At 45.6% G+C, this 20,214-nt stretch overlaps 1 protein-coding gene and 1 pseudogene across 2 annotated transcripts in view; one reads left to right on the forward strand and one right to left on the reverse strand.

Moving 5' to 3' along the window:
• Positions 1–4,820: 4,820 nt before the first annotated feature.
• LOC114219764 (large ribosomal subunit protein eL8 pseudogene) lies at positions 4,821–5,619 on the reverse strand (annotated as a pseudogene).
• An 8,640-nt stretch (positions 5,620–14,259) lies between these two features.
• TJP2 (tight junction protein 2) overlaps positions 14,260–20,214 on the forward strand; it is a 72,629-nt gene continuing 66,674 nt past the window's right edge. For both annotated transcript variants that reach the window (XM_028117361.2, XM_088019166.1), the window contains exon 1: positions 14,260–14,342. In XM_028117361.2, the coding sequence (XP_027973162.1) occupies positions 14,283–14,342 (60 nt within the window). In that variant the 5' untranslated portion in view covers positions 14,260–14,282. The remainder of the gene's footprint in view (positions 14,343–20,214) is intronic.

Below are 20,214 nucleotides of genomic sequence, written 5' to 3' on the forward strand. Positions count from 1 at the left end.
GCCCCTAGGCAACTGTTTTTGACCTCCCCAAATGGCAAGTGTGACTTGGGCAGCTTACTCAAACTGTCTGAGCCTCCCTTTCTTCATCTGTAAAATGGTGTTATGGGTTGTATTGTGTCCCCCACAACATTCATATGTTGAAGTCCTGCCCCTCATTACCTCAAAATGTGACCTTATCTGGAGACAGGGTAGTCAAGTTAAAGTGAGGTCTTCAGGGTGGGCCCTAATCCAATACAATGGTGTCTTTATAAAAAGGGGTAATTTGGACACAAAGACAGACACACACGGAGGCAAGACAAGGCATCTACAAATCAAGGAGAGGGGCCCAGAACAGACCCTGCCCTTACAACCTGCAGAAGGAAACAAGCCAGCCTCCAGCTTGATTTCAGCCTTCCAGCCTCCAGAACTGAGACAGTAAATTCCCATTGTTGAAGCCAGCTGGTTTGAGGTACTTCATTCTGCAGCTCTAGGAAACCAATATACATCGGGAGTATAATTAGACCTACAGCTCATAGGGTGGGTATGAGAATTAAATGAGACAATGCAGATAAAACATTAAGCACCACACCAACTCCATTAGAGTGAGCACTCAAATAAACATAAAGCTTCCACCGTCACTATCACAGCCTGATGCTTCACTTTGTATCAGAATTATGGTAGGATTCTCCCCACACACCATAACTTTTCTTCTAGCCTCTGCTGCATCTTCAAGCCCAGTGCTGTACAGTCTCTGTTCCCCGAGTTCCTCTCCCCGCTCTGTCCAGGTGGCCAACAACTTGTCATCCTCAGGTTGCCTCTCAAATATCACCTTCCCCAGGAGAACCCTCCCCTCACATAGTCACTGCCTCAGGCCTTCTGCACCCACCCACATAAGGCCCGGGGTGGGGGGTACAGGCTTCTTCACACAGCAATGCAGTTACTGATTCCAAATTAGACTCCCAGGTCCCCCACGGATGAGCCTTTATATTCCTTTAAATTTCCCTCAAGTACTGCTGTGTGAGATGCTCATTAAACGTTTGAGGAAACAATCCTTTCACCACAGGTAAGGAAATTGGCTTCATATACCATCTATAAACAAGCCCATGCTCTAAACCAGCTCTTTCTAGGTTAGCGGTTCTCAAAAGTGTGGTCTGGAAACCAAATATGGCCTGGCTGGGAACTTGTTTAGACATGCGTACTCCTGGGCCTCACCCCACACTGACCGAAGCAGAAACTCTGGGGGTGACCCAGGAATATGCTTTAACAAGCCCTCCAGGAGTTTCTGTTGCCCTAAAGTGTGAGCACTACCGCTGTGGGTCTATGCAATTCTGTAGGAGATTTGGCTGCAGCTGTGAGCTCCCTACATAAGCTTTTTTTTTTTTTTTAAGATTTTATTAATTTATTTGTCAGAGAGAGAGAGAGAGCAAGTGCAAAGCAGGGGGAGCGGCAGACAGAGCAGGCAGAAGGAGAAGCGGATCCCCACTGAGCAGGGAGCCTGACATGGGACTCGATCCCAGGACCCTGGGATCATGACCTGAGCTGAAGGCAGATGCTTAACTGACTGAGCCACCCAGGTGGCCCCCTAAGTATGCTTATAGACTGGGGAGACAGGACTGCAGAGGGTTCCCAGGTGCACAGAAGTCAAAGTTTTAAGTTTCACCTTCAGCTGGCTTTTCTAAGCCCGTGTTATGGGGTGAGTCCATGATAACTCTGAGGGGCCAGAATTGGACATAAGGAGTGTCACCAATAGGGTGGTCAGTTTAGGGGTGATATAACTGCCAATCCAGAAAGAACATGAACCAGGGTTTATTATATAGTATTCATATTTTGTTAAATGGGAAATCTTTTTTTTCCCCAAGATTTTCTTTATTTATTTGTCAGAGAGAGAGAGAGAGAGAGCAAGCGAATGCAAAGCAGGGGGAGTGGCAGGCAGAGGGAGAAGCAGGCTGCCCGCCAAGCAGGGAGTCCGACGTTGGGCTCGATCCCAGGACCCGGGGGTCATGACCTGAGCTGAAGGCAGATGCTTAACTGACTGAACCACCCAGGTGAGCTGGGAAATCTTTTTAACAATATAAATGATAAGTTATAAAATATTTTATATTGTTATTATTTTTTAAAGATTTTATTTATTTATTTGGCTGAGATGAGCCACCCAGGTGCCCCAATATTTTATATTATTACTATACATTATATCAAAATAAATACAATTATAACTTAGATATTCATTAAATTTACTAGTGTTTTATTAAATATTATTACTATGTAAGATTTATTTTGTCTTTCCATCTCCCCCTTTTTAAAAGATTTTATTTATTTATTTAAGACAGAGCACAAGCAGGAGGAGGGGCAGAGGGAGAGGGAGAAGCAGACTCCCCACTGAGCGGGGAGCCTGATGGGACTCCATCCCAGGACCCCGGGATCAGGACCTGAGCAGAAGTCAGTTGCTTAACTGACTAAGCCACCCAGGTGCCCCCTTCCATCCCTTTCTAAATAACACTGTCATTTGTTTAAATCTTTTCATCTATATTTAGCACAGAAATGGTCCATTCATTCTGCTTAACACATCTTACAGGTTACTAACTTACTATTTACATTCTACATGTCTTACAGATTCTGCTAGGGTTTTACAAGCAACATACTTCCTCAGTATCTATGTGAAATAAATCTTAGGAGTTTCATCCATCTGATTTTTTTCCTTGTCCTCTATACCAGTTTTTTTTTTTTAAGATTTTATTTATTTATTTGAGAAAGAGAGCATGAGCAGGGAGGAGGAGAAGCAGGGAGCCTGATGCGGAGCTGGATCCCAGGACTGTGAGATCATGACCCGAGCCCAAAGCAGCTGCTTAACCAACTGAGCCACCCAGGTGCCAGTCTGTAGCAGTTTTTTAAAAAGAACTTTAAACAGAAGTATTTATTCAGCAAATCGTAGTATATTCATACAAATGGAATATTACGCAGTTAGAAACATGATATAGATCTATATTGCTGTGAAAAAAGTCAAGCAATATTCTTATGTGGAAATAAAAGTAGCAGAAGTGCATGCCTAGTATGGCCCCAGTTGTGCAAGGTTGTATATGGTATCAGTATGCTTACCTGCAGAGAGGTACCTGGAAGGACGCGCATCTAGTTTCTAATAGTTTGCTCTGAATGGTGACAATGTAATTCTATTTTGCTAATTTTTTTTTTTTTTTGAGAGAGAGAGAGTATGTGAACGTGCATATGTGTGCACAAGACAGGAGAGGGAGAGAGAGAATCTTAAGCAGTCTTCACGCCCAGGGAGAACTCCATCTCATGACTCTGAGATCATGACCTGAGCTGAAATCAGGAGCCTGATACTTAACTGACTGAGCCACCCAGGTGCCTCGTGTTTTGCTAATGTTTTAAGATCTCCTGTATGGGGGCGCCTGAGTGGCTCAGTCTTTAAGCGTCTGCCTTCGGCTCAGGTCATGGTCCCAGGGTCCTGGGATTGAGCCCCGCATCGGGCTCCCTGCTCCGCGGGAAGCCTGCTTCTCCCTCTCCTGCTCCCCCTGCTTCTGTTCCCTCTCTTGCTGTGTCTCTCTCTGTCAAATAAATAAATAAAAATCTTAAAAAAAAAAAAGATCTCCTGTATGGTTTGGGTAAATAAACAAGTATCATGTATACAAAAATAATTGAAATACAAATGATATGTGTATATGCAAATATATATATGTAAATAAATATAATAAAGAGAATGATGGGACCAGATCCTTTCTTTTGCAAACCAAAGACAGCATTTTGCAAATGGAGAGAATTATTTTCTGACCTTTTGAATGTTTTACCTGCCTTCAAAATGGTAATCTTCCTGTCTTGTGTCAGAGCATTAAAACAATGTCCCTAAGGGCCCCTGGGTGGCTTAGTCGGTTAAGCAGCTGCCTTTGGCTCAGGTCATGATCTCAGCGTCCTGAGATCAAGCCCGCACAGGGAGCTTGCTTCTCCCTCTCCCTCTGCTGCTCCCCCTGCTTGTGCTCTCACTCACTCTCTCCTCTCTCTCAAGTAAATAAATACAATCTGAAAGCAAGCAAGCAAGCAAGAACGAAAGCCAAACCTCCCTGATAATGAGGCTCACTTGTGTGGGGGGAGATGCATGCTCAAAACATCCGTTCCCCTGCCCCTTCTCAGACCCCTCTGAATCAGCAACTCAGGGAGGGACCTGGGAGGTCTCAGGTAATTCTTGTCCTCAGAGAAATTTAGCAGAAGTCCCACAGGAACATAAATGTTGTGAGCCACATCTTCAACTTGGGCTGCGCGCCTCCTGGAAGTGCCTTTCCCAGGCCTGGCGTCCTTTGTTTCCAAGACCCGCGCTAAATTATGACTGCCCTGGAAAGCTATCTGCTTGCAATGTTTTTCTAAGGCTCTTCCAGGTCTGAGAATTCTCTGAAAATCTAGGAGACTCTTCAGCAACTTTAATCTGTGCTGATCAGGGTTACCGAATTCTTCAGACTAGAGAGTTCTGGTGATAATTTTTTAAAGCAACTCTCGTGTTGCCAGAGGCCCCTCTGGTTCCCTGGAGGACCTGTGTCCCTTGCAACAGTCCCCTGGGCCTCTGTCACCTCAGGTTCCCTCCCGGCCCTGTGAGATGAGGATCTTTTTACGTGGTCCAATTTTTAACCTATTAAAGTGTTTTTTCTTAAAGTACTTGTTCAGGGAAAGGGTGCTGTGAGTCCAGTTAGACACCAGATCATATTTGTATCAAGGATTCTCACTAACTAGCTCATGGCTGGAGTCAGATGCATTTGTGGTGTTTACCTTCTTCTTTCTTTTCTTTTTTTGAAAGAGAACTTTTTATTACTTTTATGTACAGAAAATTCAACAGCATACACTCAGCCCAGTTTGGCGACCAGTTCTTTAGCCTTTGCCTTTTCCATCTTGGCGATGTGAGCCACCGACTTTGGACCCAGGATGTTGCCTCCCCAGTGTCGGAGGATCTCATCATATCTGTCATTGTCATTGGTCCTGATGGCTTCCACCAGCTTAGCCAGAGATCCTTTGTCTTCCGAGTTCACCTGTGTGATGGCGACAGTGGTGCAGGTCTTCCTGTGGGCCAGACGCCCCAGCTTGGCCTTCCCCTTGATAATGCAGTAGGGAACCCCCATCTTATGACACAGGACAAGAATGAAGACAGCCAGCTCAATGGGATCCATAGCATGTGCTGTCCCTACTAGCTGAGCCTTCTTGTTGTCCATCAAGGTGGTGACAGTGTTAACCCCAGCTCAAAGGACAGGCCTCTTAGTGGGGACCTCCCCTTTGCTGGCAGCTTTCTTCTCAGCCTCGGCCAACAATCTCTGCTTCTTCTCTCGCCTTGTCTCTGGTCTGCACTTGTGGGCCAGCTTAACGCAGCCAAGGAGCTGTTTGGCCGTCCAAGGCCGGGGTGAGCTGGTTCATTGCAGGAGACACTTGCAGACGTTGACAGAGAACAGCCCTTGGCCTGCTGCAGCCGGATGTAGAGGGGCCATTTGACAAAGCGGGTGAGGTCCCTTTTGGGTGAGATGTCCTGTCCGATGCCAAAATTCTTGGGCCTTTTCTCAAACAGGGGATTGACCACTGTCTTGGCCTCCTGCTTCTTCGCGACAGAGGCTTCGGGGCCACCTTCTTCCCCTTCCCCTTCTTCCCTTTTGGCATCTTGGATGGCCAGAGGAGAGAGATGTGGAGCCTACCTTTTCAATATTGCATGGAAGCAGTTTCACAAACATGACTCCCCGACACTTGGTTCAGCAAAAAGCCTCCTGAGTTCTGTTAAAAGGCGCCATGAGGAAGACAGCAGTAGCAACACCAAAACCCCACCAGTCCCTGACTCCGTGAAGTTGTCCTGCTGGGGTAGAGGCAGTGAACACGGGTCGGAGAACACTGAGGAGGATAGGCTTTGATCCAACAGACCTGTGTCTGGAGTCTCCTCCGCTTCCTACTGGAAGGGAACTCAGGCAGCAGCTGTTTTCCCCTCTCCAAAGCAGTTTTCTCATCGGTAAAGCAGGGCAATAACCCCAAATACACCAAATACAGAGGGGGACGCTGTGAGGACTTACATGAAATGAGCTAAAATCGTGTTTTGAAAGATTTCTGGCACACATAGTATGTGTTTAATCCATCTTTGTTTATCAGGGTTTCTGTTTTTTTGTTTTTTTGTTTATTTTTTTAATTTAAGTAATCTCTATACCCAGCGAACTCAGTACCGAACTCAGTACTCCGAGATCAAGAACCACTCGCTCGCTCCAGGGACTGAGCCAGCCAGGCACCCCCTGTTGGTACTGTTTTTTAATGGAGGGTTAACAAGTGGCATCTGTCCCTGGAAAGAGTATGGATTTTGTATACTCTGCAGTGTAAACAGAAGTTCAGTAAACCCCGCCTCTGAGGCCCCAGGGCACCCTGCCTTTTGGAGGGGAGGATCCTCCAAAGTGTGGAGCACTCTCCCTGGCAGGGCCTGTCTAGACCAAACTGTGCTTCAAAAGGTGCTTCTAGGATCTCCAGGCCTGGAGCTGGATTATGCCCTGTCTCGACCCACTGTCCAGCAGGCTGAGTGTACCTTGACCTTGCCTGCCAGCCTGAGTGCACTCAGACCATCCCCGTAAGTGTCTTGGGAGCGGGCACGTGAGCCTGGCACCACGAGGTCTGCCTACTGTCTCCCCAGCACCAGGCCAGTGCCTCCTCGGACCCGTCACCCATGCGGCCCACAGCTGACCCTGCGGTGCATCACCAATTCTCCCGTCAGTTCTGTGGCTAGCTAAACCCATCATGCCCAGAAACATTGCCAGGAGGGGGGAAACATCGGGAGGAAAGGCTGGGGTTTGGGATTTGTGTCAATGGCCGAAAGAGGAGAGGGTGAATTGAAAGCCGCCATCCACTGAGAACTGAGAATTTTCTCCCCGGACAGTCTGATGTTTTTATCACTTTGGCACTCACTCCTTTTCATCTTTTCATTGTAGTAATAACAACATCCTTGCCAATGTCTTACCAGTAGTAATAATAACAATAAAGTTAAAAAGGGAGAGCCGTGGATACTAGGGTCCTTTGCTGTTTTGGGCTGTGGTTCCTCTCTAGGCTTCCCTTAGCACAACCACACCATCCACCACCCTCACCTTTTCACACCCCTGCACTCTGCTCTCGGAAACACTCAGCTGGACTCCGTGTCCTTGCTTCAACTTAAATTTGACTCTCTCCTGAGGGCATCCCTTTCTGGTTGCCACCTCTAGGGATGCTTCCAGCTTTAGATAGAGAAATCTAAGCAGAAGCTGGCTCTGTGGTCCAGGCAGAGAAGCTCAAACGAAGGCTCTAGGGCAGAAATGCGCTTGGCAGGGTCTCGAGAGCAACAAAGAAAGGCCAGTGTGGCTCCAGGATGTGCGCTTGGGAGAGAGCAGGATGAGCTGAGTTTGGAGGGGGCAGCAGGTTCGATTCGACTTGGAGGCTGTGTTAACCAGCTTGTGCTCTGTAACAAAAAGCCATAGACTGGGTGCTTTGAACAACGGGCGTTTATTTCTCACAGTTCTGGGGACTACAAAGTCCAAGATCAAGGTGCTGACAGATTTGGCTCTTGGTGGGGGCCCTTCTCCTGGCTGGTAGGCAGCTAGCTGCCTTCTCCGTGTGCCCTCACATGGTCTTTCCTAGGTGTATGGGCCTGGAGAAAGATCTCTCTCTTCCTCTTACAAGACCACAGATCTCATCATGAGGGTCCTACTCTCATGACCTAATCTAAACCGAATTCCCTCCCAAAGGCCCATCCCCAGATAGCACCACTTTGGGGGTTAGGGCTTCAACCCCTTTGGGGGGCTGGGAGGGACACAAACATTCAGCCATAACACAGGCCAGGACAAGAAGTCTGGATTGGCGACATTTTGAGGGTTTAAAAGGATAGAGTTATGAGATCTGATCTGCCTCATGAAAAGATCATTCTGGCTGTTGGGGAGGATGGATTGGGAGTGGCAAGGTTGAATACAGGGAGATAGCAAAGAGACAAGTCCTGGAGGAAGAAAAACTTTCTAAAATTAAAACATAGTTTAAAAAAAAAGATTATTTATTTATTTGAGAGAGAGAGAGAGCAAACTCACAAGAGCACGTGAGTTGGGGGGGCAGAGGGAGAGGGAGACAGAGAATCTCAAGCAGACTCCCCGCTCAGCATGGAGCCCGACTCAGGGCTCAAATGTTCTCGACCCTGAGATCATGACTGAGCCGAAATCAAGAATTGGATGCTTAACTGACTGAGCCACTCAGGCACCTCAAAACATGTAATTCTTTATCAATTAAAATACTAATCTCTTAATGTTTTAGAAGTGTCTTTGGAAACTCACTACTGAAGATTTTTTCGGCTAAGTTAATCTTTACTCTTTAGATGATCTTTTAGGGATAAATATGTTGAAGAAATATTTATCCTGTGCTCATGAATTTTTTTGTTTTATTCAATTTTCTTTTTTTTCTGTCAATATCAAACAGAATTTTATTTACTATTTTTAAATCAAAATATCACTGTAATAAGATCTCATTTTTGTTTAAATTATTCTGGTCTCGAACCATGAGAGACTATGGACTCTGAAAAACAAACTGAGGGTTCTAGAGGGGAGGGGATGGCGGGATGGGTTAGCCTGGTGATGGGTATTAAAGAGGGCACGTTCTGCGTGGAGCACTGGGTGTTGTATGCAAACAATGAATCATGGAACACTACATCAAAAACTAATGATGTAATGTATGGTGATTAACATAACAATAAAAAATAAATTATTCTGGTCTCTGCGGTAGTCTTGTAGGTAGCCTTTTATCTGTATCTGCAAATGTCTGGAATGTTCACTTAATGTTGAAGCTGGTTATTAGGATTTTAGATGATTTTTACATTTCTTTGTGCTTTTCTGAGCTGCTTTGAATGCTTTTTAATGAGCATCTTATTTTTTTGTAAAAACTCACTGATCTAAAAAATGAACAAAACTGAAAATAGTTTTCTTAACTATGGAACAATATAAATAGTGTTACACACCTCAGTTTCCTGAACAGAAGAATGGCTGTGTGAAAATGGGTATTGCCCTTTGAGACACTAACATGTAGATAAATGGACATTTTGGAAAGTGGCAAACAAGAGACAGCTTTCTGCTCTTCCTACATAATATTAAGATATGGGAACAATCCTGAAGACAGGGACTCTGCAAAGTGCTTGTCAGTGAACCAGAAACATAGTGTTTCCAAAGGTAAAGCAAGAGTCTTGAGCTACCCAAAAGGTTGCGGTGAACCTGAGAGGTTTTCTTGTGGATCATCATGCATTCATCTGTTTGTTTGCAGGATTCCAAGTGCTGGAGGCTAGCCTGAAAATAATTTGCTCTCTCTGCAATGTGTACAAACCTATGACTGTTACACTTGAAGTGGACTTCGTTCCACTGTATCGTATTTCTATGACCATCATAGATCTGGATGAGGAGAATCTCAATCAGAAGTCTGTTTTTCTGTGGGGCTTGGGGGTCATGAGGGAATATATGGTACTAGGTGCAGTTCCATACACAGGTATCAGTGCTTTCACTAGAAACTTAGGAGTTGGGATACTTAGGGTAGCTAGTCACCCTGACCCTCTCCCGCCCCCCCCCCCACAAAAGAGAAGACTACTTTAACAAACTTTGGAAAGTGAGCAAGAGTAGTATTAAATAACAAAAAGTAAAGGCGTGAAGGGCAGAGCAGAACTTTCCATGCCTTTCTCCTGGATGTTACTTTAGGGCCTATGGCAGGTGCTGATGGAAAGAGTCTTTTAAGTGAACAAGCATGGTTACTGGGATGGCTGTTTGGACTAAGAAGGGTGGGAGAGGGCAGCAGAGAAGAGGTCACTGCAGGGGAGGTGATGGCAGGCCAAGCCTTTTCTTCTGAATGGTGCCCCTCCCTTGGGCAGAGTGTTAACTGTGGCCTCCGCATGTTAATCATTCCTGTACTTGGGCAACTCTCCCACCTTATCATTTGTTTACTTGGTTACGTCTTCATCATGCTGTGAGCAAGCCCCCCAGTATATATTGTCTTTGTCTTCTCTGTATGTGCCCCAGGGTACATGGGAGGTGTTCAGGAAATGTTTGTTGTGGAAAAGTGTCTCTATGATTGCAGTCAGCCTTTCTGTGTGCAGGCCAACTAAACTGCTCAGTTACCATGTCAGCTTTTCAATGTCAGATCCCTTTGTTCCCACTTAATGACACTTTATAACTATACTGCAAATTTATATGTATGTATACACATATACATGTATGTCTATATGTCTATGGGTGTGTGTGTGTATCCAAATTTCAATATTCTTGAGGAAATTTGATGGAAAGTGTTTAGTTTATCACATTGATTTGAGGTCTTCTGACCAACTTATTACAAAGATCTTATACATTGTGATGCATACTGAAAAGTAGTGAAAAACTGTCCATTACACAAATAACATGGCACAAACAGTAACTACAATTTGAAAAGAGAAAGACACACAGTCTTATCCTGTCATCAGATCATGTTCCCATTTGCTTTCCAGTTCGTTTATATGTTTTTCATAGTTTCTTCATTGTCATCATAGGGTAGACAAGATTTGTGTTTTTTCTTTTTTTTTTTAAGATTTTATTTATTTGAGAGAGAGAGAGAGCTCATGAGCATGCACAGGTCAGCGGGGAGGGGCAGAGGGAGAGGGAAAAGCAGACTCCCCACTGAGTGGGGAGCCGATGCGGGGTTCGATCCCAGGACCCTGGGATCATGACCTGAGCCGAAGGCAGAAGCTTAACCGACTGAGCCACCCAGGCGCCCATTTGTGTCTTTTTCATTGGTTACTATATCATTATTTTCCTTGTTGCTTGACAGACTTGTAATTTTAAACGACAGCTTGCTATGCCAATTCAGTCGATCGGCTGTAATTCAGGAGCCCTCTATTATTGGACATTGATGGTTTCCATCCTTTGTTATCTGAAGTGCCTCACCTACCAGTCAGCCATGGGAGTCTGACCTCCAGTCTCATCTTCCCACTGAAACAGCTCTGGCCAAGATGAGCACTGGTTCTCTTCTTGGTGAGCGTCTTCTGTTCTTACCTTAACTGACCTCCTCATTGGTGTCTGTTGTTGGCTATTCTCCCCTGCTTGAAATTCATTCTTCCCTTGACTTTGTGGATACTGCTCCAGAGAGGTTTTTTCCTTCCCTTTTCCTCTTTGGTTTCTGCTCAGGGGATTTGAGCTTGCCCCCTAATAATTGGCATTTCCAGAGATGGGTCCTATCTTTTTTTTTTTTTTTGCCTATCATAATAAAGGTTATTATGAAAACAGGCTGGATGGGTCCTATCTTTAATCCTCTGCTGCCTCAATCTACATAGTGTCTCTGAATAGTCTCACTTCCTCCCCTGACCTCATCTTTCTTGATACATTGACAATACTCAGATTTCTTCTTCTATCCCAGAGCTCTCTACCCAAGTACTCAATGACTAGTGCGTAGTAGACAACTGAACATCTTCACCTGCATGACCCATAGCCCCTGAAACTCAAGCAGTCCTTAACTAAACTCACCTTCTTTCCTCAAGCCCCTCCCAAGATCTGCTCCCACTCCTGCATTCTCTGGTAAAGATACTGTCATCTACTCAGTTAAGCCAGAAACCTGAGAGTCACCTTAGACTCACTTCCCTCTTCCTTACATCATTTATAATCAGGCAGTCAACCAGCCTGATGATTACTCTCCCTTAATTTCTCGAGAAGTGGCTCCTTTTTGTCTAACACGGCCTGATAGCCATGTCATCTCTCACCTGCCTTACCACAAAAACACATTTTTTGCTGGTCTTGTCATTCTTACTGACCGCCCTCCCCCCCCCCCCCCGCCACAACCTGCCACATTCATCTTCCTCCAGAAGCTGACAGAGTGATCTTTACAAAATGCCAATCTAATCCCACTTGTACTGTGTTCATAGGAGAATACAGCCCCTGCCTGCCTGGGCAACCTCACTTCCTGGCACTGAAGAGCAAGTCTGTGGTCTCTTCATTCCTGTTTCTCCACTTGTATTTATTCCCTTCACCTGGAAATCTTTCCCCCTTCTTTCTGACTCACAAATTCATTCCTGTAAGCAACCCCACATCTGGAAAGCCTTCCCTGAACCCCATCTGGGTGAAGAACCCCTCCCAAAAGTCCCCTGAGTCCCGTGAGCTTTCCAGGAATCCCAGCACTTAGTTTCTTATTATTTACTGGGCATCTGCTGTAATAGACTGAGCTCCCCAAGTTGAGAGCCTAAGTCTTTTATCAGGGGTCTGGCTTGATAGAAGTGGGTCAGTGATTGATAGAATTTCTTCCGAGAAACAAATTCTAGGAGTGGGGTTCAAATGTGCAACCCACATGTGAAAAATATGTACTATGAATTCCTTCTCCAAAGAGTTAGTATTTATTTATAACTGCCACCAGCAATGCTAGCGTACTAACTGAATCATGTTTTTCAACAACTATTTATTGTTAATCTGTGTCAGGCACTGTGTCAGAAGAATAGTATTTCCAGTATACAACTATTTCATTATTTGGAGCAGTGTAGTCCAATAGAACTTCCTGCAGTGGTAGAAATACTCTATATCTGTGCTGTCCAGGATGGTAGCCATTAGCTGCATGTGGCTACTGAGCCCTGGAAATGTGACTAACGTGCCCAAGAAACTGGAATTTTCATTTCCTTTAATTTTAGTTAATTTAAATTGAAATATATTAAATACCTGCATGTGGGAAGTGGTTATCATGAATCATGGACAGTGCATCTCTAGAGAGAAAAAGGAAATCATTCAGCAGATGTTAGTGCTACATTCTGGATTCCTTTCTTCCTTTTTAAATGCTAATGAAGCTCACATCACTAAGGTGTGACCAGTTCACTCAGGCTATCACTGTTGCTGTTTGTAGGCACTACCTAATTTGGGAAACATTTTTTTAAATTGGTGCTTAGGTCAGGAGAGTAACACCTTACATCAGGAATACTACCCAAACATCTAGGTCTGGAGACTTGAAGGAAAGTGGGAAATGTTACTCACAATGCTTTTTGTCCAGAGGCATGCACTTAGTTACCCCAAAGGAGGCCAGAAGCCTAACACTTTCAGAGCGGCATCTGCTGGACTTGTTTTTCCACATAAACTGCCAAACTTGTTTTGATTAGGCAGGAAGTGAAGCAATTTTTCAGGGAGAGAGCCCAGCATCTGCATCTCGTCAGCGGGCCAGACCAGACCTTTTACCTCTTACCTTCCACTTGTGAGCCTAGGCCGAGTTTTGCTTTAAGGGAAAGCGATTTTAAGGGAAGAGCAAGGTGGTCCGCACTTCTTTCTCTTACAACGTGGTTCCCTTAGATTTCAAACCCAAAATTTTATTTTTAATCAGTGTACCTGTTTTGAGTCTCCGAATAATTTACATGCCTCTAAAATAAGGAAGCTTTTACTTCTCTTGTGCAGTTCTTTGTACATAGGACTCTAAAACGAGTAAACGTACTGAGTTGAATTAAATCCTACTGGCTAAGCATTTGTGACCTACTGGTGGTAGCCTTTTAAAATGAGAGAGGGGTTCCTATCTTTATTGGAGTTGTTGGAAATGTGCCAAAGAGATAACCTGGAGTATATTTTCCTCCTAAGTCATGTTTTATTTAACACCAACATCCCAACACCCTCGGAATTCGGGTAATCAGTTGTTGAGCTGAGAAATGTGGGGTACAATGCCGTGTTTGTGTTGGCTGGCTGGGCAGGCCTCTAGGCAGGACAGAAAACTTTGGGGTTTCCCCTCTTCTTCCTTTAGGAAGAGAGCTAAAGAGGCGCCGCAAACCTCTCCAAAAAGTGTTCGTACCGGATGCGCAACCGACCTCAAAGGAAGAACCCCGGGACAGACAGACCAGCCCCAAGCCTCCTGCTACCCTCCCGGCGTTTCCCTCGCGCGCGCCCGGAGCGGGACCTGCCGGCCTAGTGCGCGCCGCGGAGCGAACCATCGCGCCGCCCGGGACGGGGGGTAGGGCGTGGGGACCGCGGGCCGCTCGGACCCCGGCGTCCCCTTGCCGCCGCCGCCGCCCCCTCCCGCCCCCTGCCCGGGAGTCGCCTGTGAAACGGCCAGTGGCGGGAGCCTCGAGGATTGGCCCTGAGAGCCCTCCCCGCACCCCCCGACCGCGCGGGGGTGGTAGCGGCCCATTTGAGAGTTTCCCGGGTCCGGCGGCCGGCGCAGAGGCGCTGCGCTCCGGCTGGGGGGGGGGGGTGGGCGGCGGGAGGAGGGACAAAGGGGTGGGCCCGACGGGCCGGCGGTGCCTCAGTCCCGGCTGCGGGTCCCAGGACTAATCGGCTGCGCGGACAACAAGGAGGAGCGGAGCCCAGGCAGGACTTGCGCCCGAGATGCCGGTGCGGGGAGATCGCGGGTTTCCACCCCGGCGGGAGCTGTCAGCTTGGCTCCGTGTAAGTGCCCTCTCGAGTCCGCTCGGTCGGGAGAAAGGTCTCGGGGAATGAGCGTGGGAGCGCGTGGTGGGCTTCCTGCTGCGCGGTAGGTAGCTGTTACTCTCCCACCTGAACGTGGGGCCGAGCGCGGGGGGTACATTTCACCCGACCGGGCGGTGGCTCATGGCCTCCGCGGCTCCTTGATCCTTTTCTCCTCTCTGAAGTCACTTTTCAGAGTAAGTCTCCAGGAGGGAAGGGGAAACTGTCCTGAACTCTGTCCTAGATCTCTGCTACCTTGAAGGCATCTCGTCCTGCCTGTGATGTACCCTGCTGCATGCCTTGGTGTTTTCTTTCTCTGTTTCAAACCACATACTTTTACTTGATGCAGAGCTACAGGCATGTGTGTGTGAGACAAACTGACAACTCTTTGGAGACCAGGAGCTTCGTTTTCCCTTTTAATCAGCTGCCTCTGTAATACCAGTAAAAGTTGTTTTCAGTAGGGACTGGAGATGGGGTTTTGGAGGAAGCCACAAAAAGGGAGTGATGAGTGCCTTCTACTCTGGTATTATCTTAACCTGTCACCATTCCCTTTCTTTTATGTCTTCATTTGTCAAGTTTCCGCTTTTACACAGTAGTTTAAGTTATAAATAATCAGGGTTTTGACTACAGGGTTTTAACATTCTTGAAATGTGGACGAACTTGGGAGTGAATACTCCAGGGCTTAGTAATGGAATACAGCCTCCCACCTCTATTTTAGCTTAAGTTCTTCAGCGCTGCTTCCCTGGCAGCTGTCTGGTCTGAGTAATAATGGTTGTGGTTTCCCTGCAGTTCCCAGCGAAGACTCACCTCATCATAGAAACTGCCCTGTGATTCCACACGCCCTCCCTCAGCTTGGGGAATCCTAGCAAAGGGGGAAAAGAGGCCCTTTGCTTCAGAGCTTCTGGTGGTCTGTGCTAGGTGTGCTGACAATCATTTTGGGAGAACTACCCGGCTCTGCCAGAATCATTCCTGGGAGGGACGGTGTGTATGTGTGTGTGTGGGGGCTAACATCTACACCCACACCTGGGAAGGAGATGTTTTAAGTGAGGAGCAGGAGTAGTTGCATTTGTAGCATTCAATATCCTGTCGAAGGATGAAATTTGACTATTCATTAAATTTTCCTCAACAGCTTCACTTCAGCGTGGGCAATACCCGTGTTAAAGAGCGTGCCTCTGTTACACTGTCTTGTCGGGAAAGCATGCACATAATTAAGAATGATGAGTTCCAGTTAGAAATAAGGGTGCGATGCTGTGGCTTCTCCTTTCCGGGGAGATGGGAGAAGGGGCGCTTCACTCAGGCAATGGTGGCTTTTGAGGTGTTCCTTGAACTTTTTCAGAGCTGCTACCAGATTGATGAAGGGGGATTTCTTTCCTTGAAATGGCTGCCGCCACCTTTTCATGACCACACAGCTAGTAACAAGCACCTCCCTACCTGCGGCGGTCTCTGTGAGGGGTACAAGATGAGCAAGACTCAGCGTCTGCCTTCTGAGTCTGTGAGAGCCAAACATGTTAGACTGTTTGAGACTCTGGACTCTGCTGGGATACCTGTGGCTGGGGTGGGGGGTGGCGGGTGTGCGATACCCAGACATACTTTGCGGTGCAGAACTACGGGCCAGGTGGGACTGCGTTACACACCCTCCCTGTAGGGATTGTTTTGGGGAAGAAAGGGCCGCATTTGAACAGGTACCTCACAGCGCAAGCCAGTAAAGAAGATGGGGCTGATAACACACCCACCTCATAGGGTTGAGTGAAGACTGCATGAAGTGATGTTAGGGTGTTGGGCATGTGTGGGTGCCAGGTAAATGGTAGCTACTAATAAGAACCAAGACAGGTGCTGAAAGTGGTGGGTCCTGGGAGGTGGTAGGATCTAGAAGTACAGGTAGGAGGTACCAGGTAGGTGTCGAGGCAGGAGCCGAGGTAAACAAAAAGTTGCTCACACTCTCGAAAGGCCTTGAATGCCAGCAACAGAATTTGGTGGGGAGGGAGGAGTCCTAAAATCCCTAATGTATTAATGACTGAATTTCCCTACAAAGTGAACCAGCTTCCTGCTAAAAACTTCACCCTACCCCTACACAGGGAATATTACTATTTTTGAGGCACTGAAATGCCTAAGACCAATGAATTTTAACCTCGCCCCCCCCGGGGAATTCTGTTTGCAAGGACTTCTGCCTACATTTGTTTAACTTTTGATCTGATTTTTTGTACATTGACAAAAGGTTACAGCCAGCCATTTATCTTTTGCAGAAGTGCCTGGGAATGCAAGGGAGATGTGAAAATCCCTGCAGTGACTTAAGTTTAGAAAGGGTTTCTCTTCTGAAGGTATTCTTTTTTAATAGACAGGTGAGTTCTTGAAACTAGGCGGGGCCACTTGAGTCCTGTGGATAGTAGTAAGTTCTGTAGTTGACAAAGTCATGCAGATTGGGGCCGGGAGTGCCAGGAGGTGTGGGTGGCGGGGGTGGGGTTAAGAGGCAGGGTTAGTAATCACAGCGGAAACTTGCAACATACTCTTACCCAGAATATGAGCTGTCAGGGAATTCCTTGCCTGATCCCTAAAACAAATCCCTTAAGGAGTTGTGGCTACAGATTAATTTATCTAGGTTGAGAGCTGACTCCCTATAAAATGCCTCATTGATTAGATTCTGAGCAGTAATCAGGGGGCCAACAATTGTTGGCCAGACGGCCTTGGAGTAGCCAGCCTTGATGTTGAAAGGCATTTTCCATTGAAGGTGATTTGGGATGTAGTCACATAGGAGGGTGTGATTGATGTGCATGTGTGTTGGGGAGTACAGTTGGGGGGCAGAATATCTCACGTTTTACTGAGTTAATTTCTTGCTCCTAAATCCAGGGGTTGGGGTCAGAAACAGACTTAGCGGTCAGATTTAACACCTGTTTAGGGGGTTAAAAACGCCAGAGTTTTTGTGAACTTCTCGGGGTTAAAAAAGAAATCTTCCCTAAAACTATTAATGACCTACTTCACCCCCACAGGAATTTTTTTTTTTTAAAGATTTATTTATTTGAGAGAGAGAGCGAGAGAGGGAACACAAGCAGAGGGAGTGGGAGAGGGAGAAGCAGGCTTCCCTGCCGAGCAGGGAGCCTGATGCGGGGCACAATCCCAGGACCCTGGGACCATGACCTGACCCGAAGGTAGCCGCCTAACCGACTGAGCCACCCAAGCGCACCCCCCACAGGAATTTTTATGATGACCCTTGTTAGCAGAAGCCGGTATAGCTACCAAATTGATGTGGGTCTAAGGTGATATTACCATTAAATTTTTTTTAAAGACCATGTAAGAGCAGTGGGAAAAAGTTTCCAGGCACTCAGTCCTAACATTAAGTACTGGCAATAGCTAGTTCCTGGTTTGAAGGGTACCTGGGAAATACAGCTGGCTAAGCTTGTACACCACCAATGTTATTGCACACGAAGCAGAGCTTAGAGTTGGCAGGTGTCTGCTCTCACTCTTTCAGCTTGATTAGGAAGTGCACTTAATTTGGCCTCTCACTTCTAGAGCCCAGGTAGGCCTGCAGAGGCCTTCGCATGACGGTGATGGTTTCATTCTGTTTTTAAGGGATCTAGAGCCTTTATCATCCAGCGGCCACAGCATCCAAAGTTTCATCAGCCTTGATAACCTATGAGCCCAGAAGAGAGACTGTCGTATTGAAAAAATACCTGATATGTTAATTAAGCATTTTTTCTGCCTTTTTTTTTTTTGCTGTTCCCTGAATAGTGTTATTCTAAAGTGTGCTACACAGACTTACAGGTGGCACGTTATTTTTCAGTTACTGTGCCCGAATACTGTACTCCAAGGATAAAAAATATAAAGCCGGCTACCAAATTCACTTATTTTTAGATAGGTTGCTTAGAACGAGGCACAATAAGTATTAAGTAAAACAGAGTTTGATGTAGGAGAAATAAATTGTGGGGATGAGTGATAGGAAAATAAGGGAAAAATTGTGAACACAGCCCTTGAAATCTGAGACTTGGTAATGCTGTTTATAATATGAGTGTGGTGTTTAGTTATGGAGAGCTCCCTGAACCGTGACCCACCTTCAGGAATGTCAGACAGAATCTGCTGGTGTGAACCTGTGATAGGATGGACTGAAAATGGAGGAAATACTTTGGCACTGCAGGGGGACATCACTCTGCTATGGAGCACAGCTTGCTCTCCTGATCTAGCAGTGCTGGAGAAGGCAGAGAACCAAATAGCACCCAATTTTTTTTTTTAAAGGTTTAATTTTTAAAGTTATCTCTACACCCAACGTGGGGCTTGAACTCAAAATCCCGAGATCAAGAGTCGCACACTAGTGACCAAGCCAGCCAGGTGCACCGAAATCCATTTAATTTTTTTAAAAATGTAGCTTATGTTGGTCTGTAATGTAGGCTTTAAACAAGGATTGTAGTAGGAATTGGAAGTCTTGAGGTTTAAAAAAAAAAAAACAAACCCTGCCTTGACCTAAAAAAATGAGCAGCTGAAGTTCATGGTCATGGTAGGTAAATAAAACCAGAATAGAAGACACTTTGAGTCACCAAAATCCTTAATCTGTGTGTGCATGCACACCTTTTACGTGAAATCCTAAGCCTTCAATTAGTAACTTGTACTTTAGTCGTTTTAAATCCATGCAGATATTTGTTTAGTGCCTCGGCCAGATGGTTATAGTTAAATCAGGTCTTTAACCTTAAAAACATAATGCAGTCTTTCTTAATCACTTATACACCTTGTACTTTTTGTTTTGTTTTGTTTTTAAGTAAGCTCTACCCCACAACATGGGGCTCAAGATCATGAGCCCAAGATCAATAGTTTACGCCTACCCACTGAGCCACCCGGGTGCCTCCCCACCTTGTACATTTTAGACCATTAGCAATATTATTTTTGTAGTGTTTATTTTGACTTTCAGACTAATATTTAGCCTAATTAGAATATTCATGGCTTTTAGTTCCTCTTTGTCTTGTCCCAACATTGCATGTGTGTGGGAGAGATTTGGGGGGGTGGTAGGAATGCTAGGAGTGAATAAAATATTTGTGATTTAGGAAGCTGGACTGACAAAAAAATTTCAAATTATACCAATAATCATGGCAAAGATCCCATGTCCCATCCCTGAATGCAGGTGTTTTCTAAATTTTACCTATGTGCATATATAAAGATGGGCTTCAGAATTAATTAATAGGGCAGTTATTTTTTGTTGTAGACTTTAATCAGCCATATGAATATATACTTTATGTTCACAAGAAAAAAATGGCATCACCTTTTGAAACTTAATTACGGTATGCCTCATCTGATAGACACCGTGTATGAGACTAAATACATAGTTACACATTTATAGTTAGTGACAAGCCAGAGGCGTTGGAGGGGGATATACATAATACATTTTGAGACAATTATTGGGATAGTCTTCTTGGTAGGTAATAGTTATTAGGCTGTAATTAACAGATAATGATTAAAGTCCAGTTATATCTTTGCCATTGTATTAAAGAAAAGCTTTGGTAGAGATGAAAGAACACTGCAGATACTCTACATTTTGTCATTCGAGTTGGAGGTGAACAGGGGAAATAATGCTTTCTAATCATCAGTAGGAATAAATGAACTTTTCTCAGACTTGTAGCTTCTAAGACCTTCTTTCCTCTGAGGAGGAAGTAATGGTCCAAAATGGCTTTTTTGGGAACCATTTTGGAGAGCCATTTATTGTCACAGCAATAAAGGCAGTGTTGCAAGTTCTAGGTTGTGGGGTTTCTTTTATGCCTTATGGAGTAGAGCACACCTGAGACCCTGAGTCTGTGTTGGGAAGGAGGGTAGTGTATGCTCTGAGAGGCAGCCAGCTCATTCTCAGTCCATAGAAGACGGTTCGCAAATATATATGGCA

Source organism: Eumetopias jubatus, unplaced genomic scaffold (assembly GCF_037043125.1).
Source record: "Eumetopias jubatus isolate StellerSeaLion01/CBP00866 unplaced genomic scaffold, mEumJub1_p1.0 scaffold_15, whole genome shotgun sequence".
Classification (NCBI taxonomy): domain Eukaryota; kingdom Metazoa; phylum Chordata; class Mammalia; order Carnivora; family Otariidae; genus Eumetopias; species Eumetopias jubatus.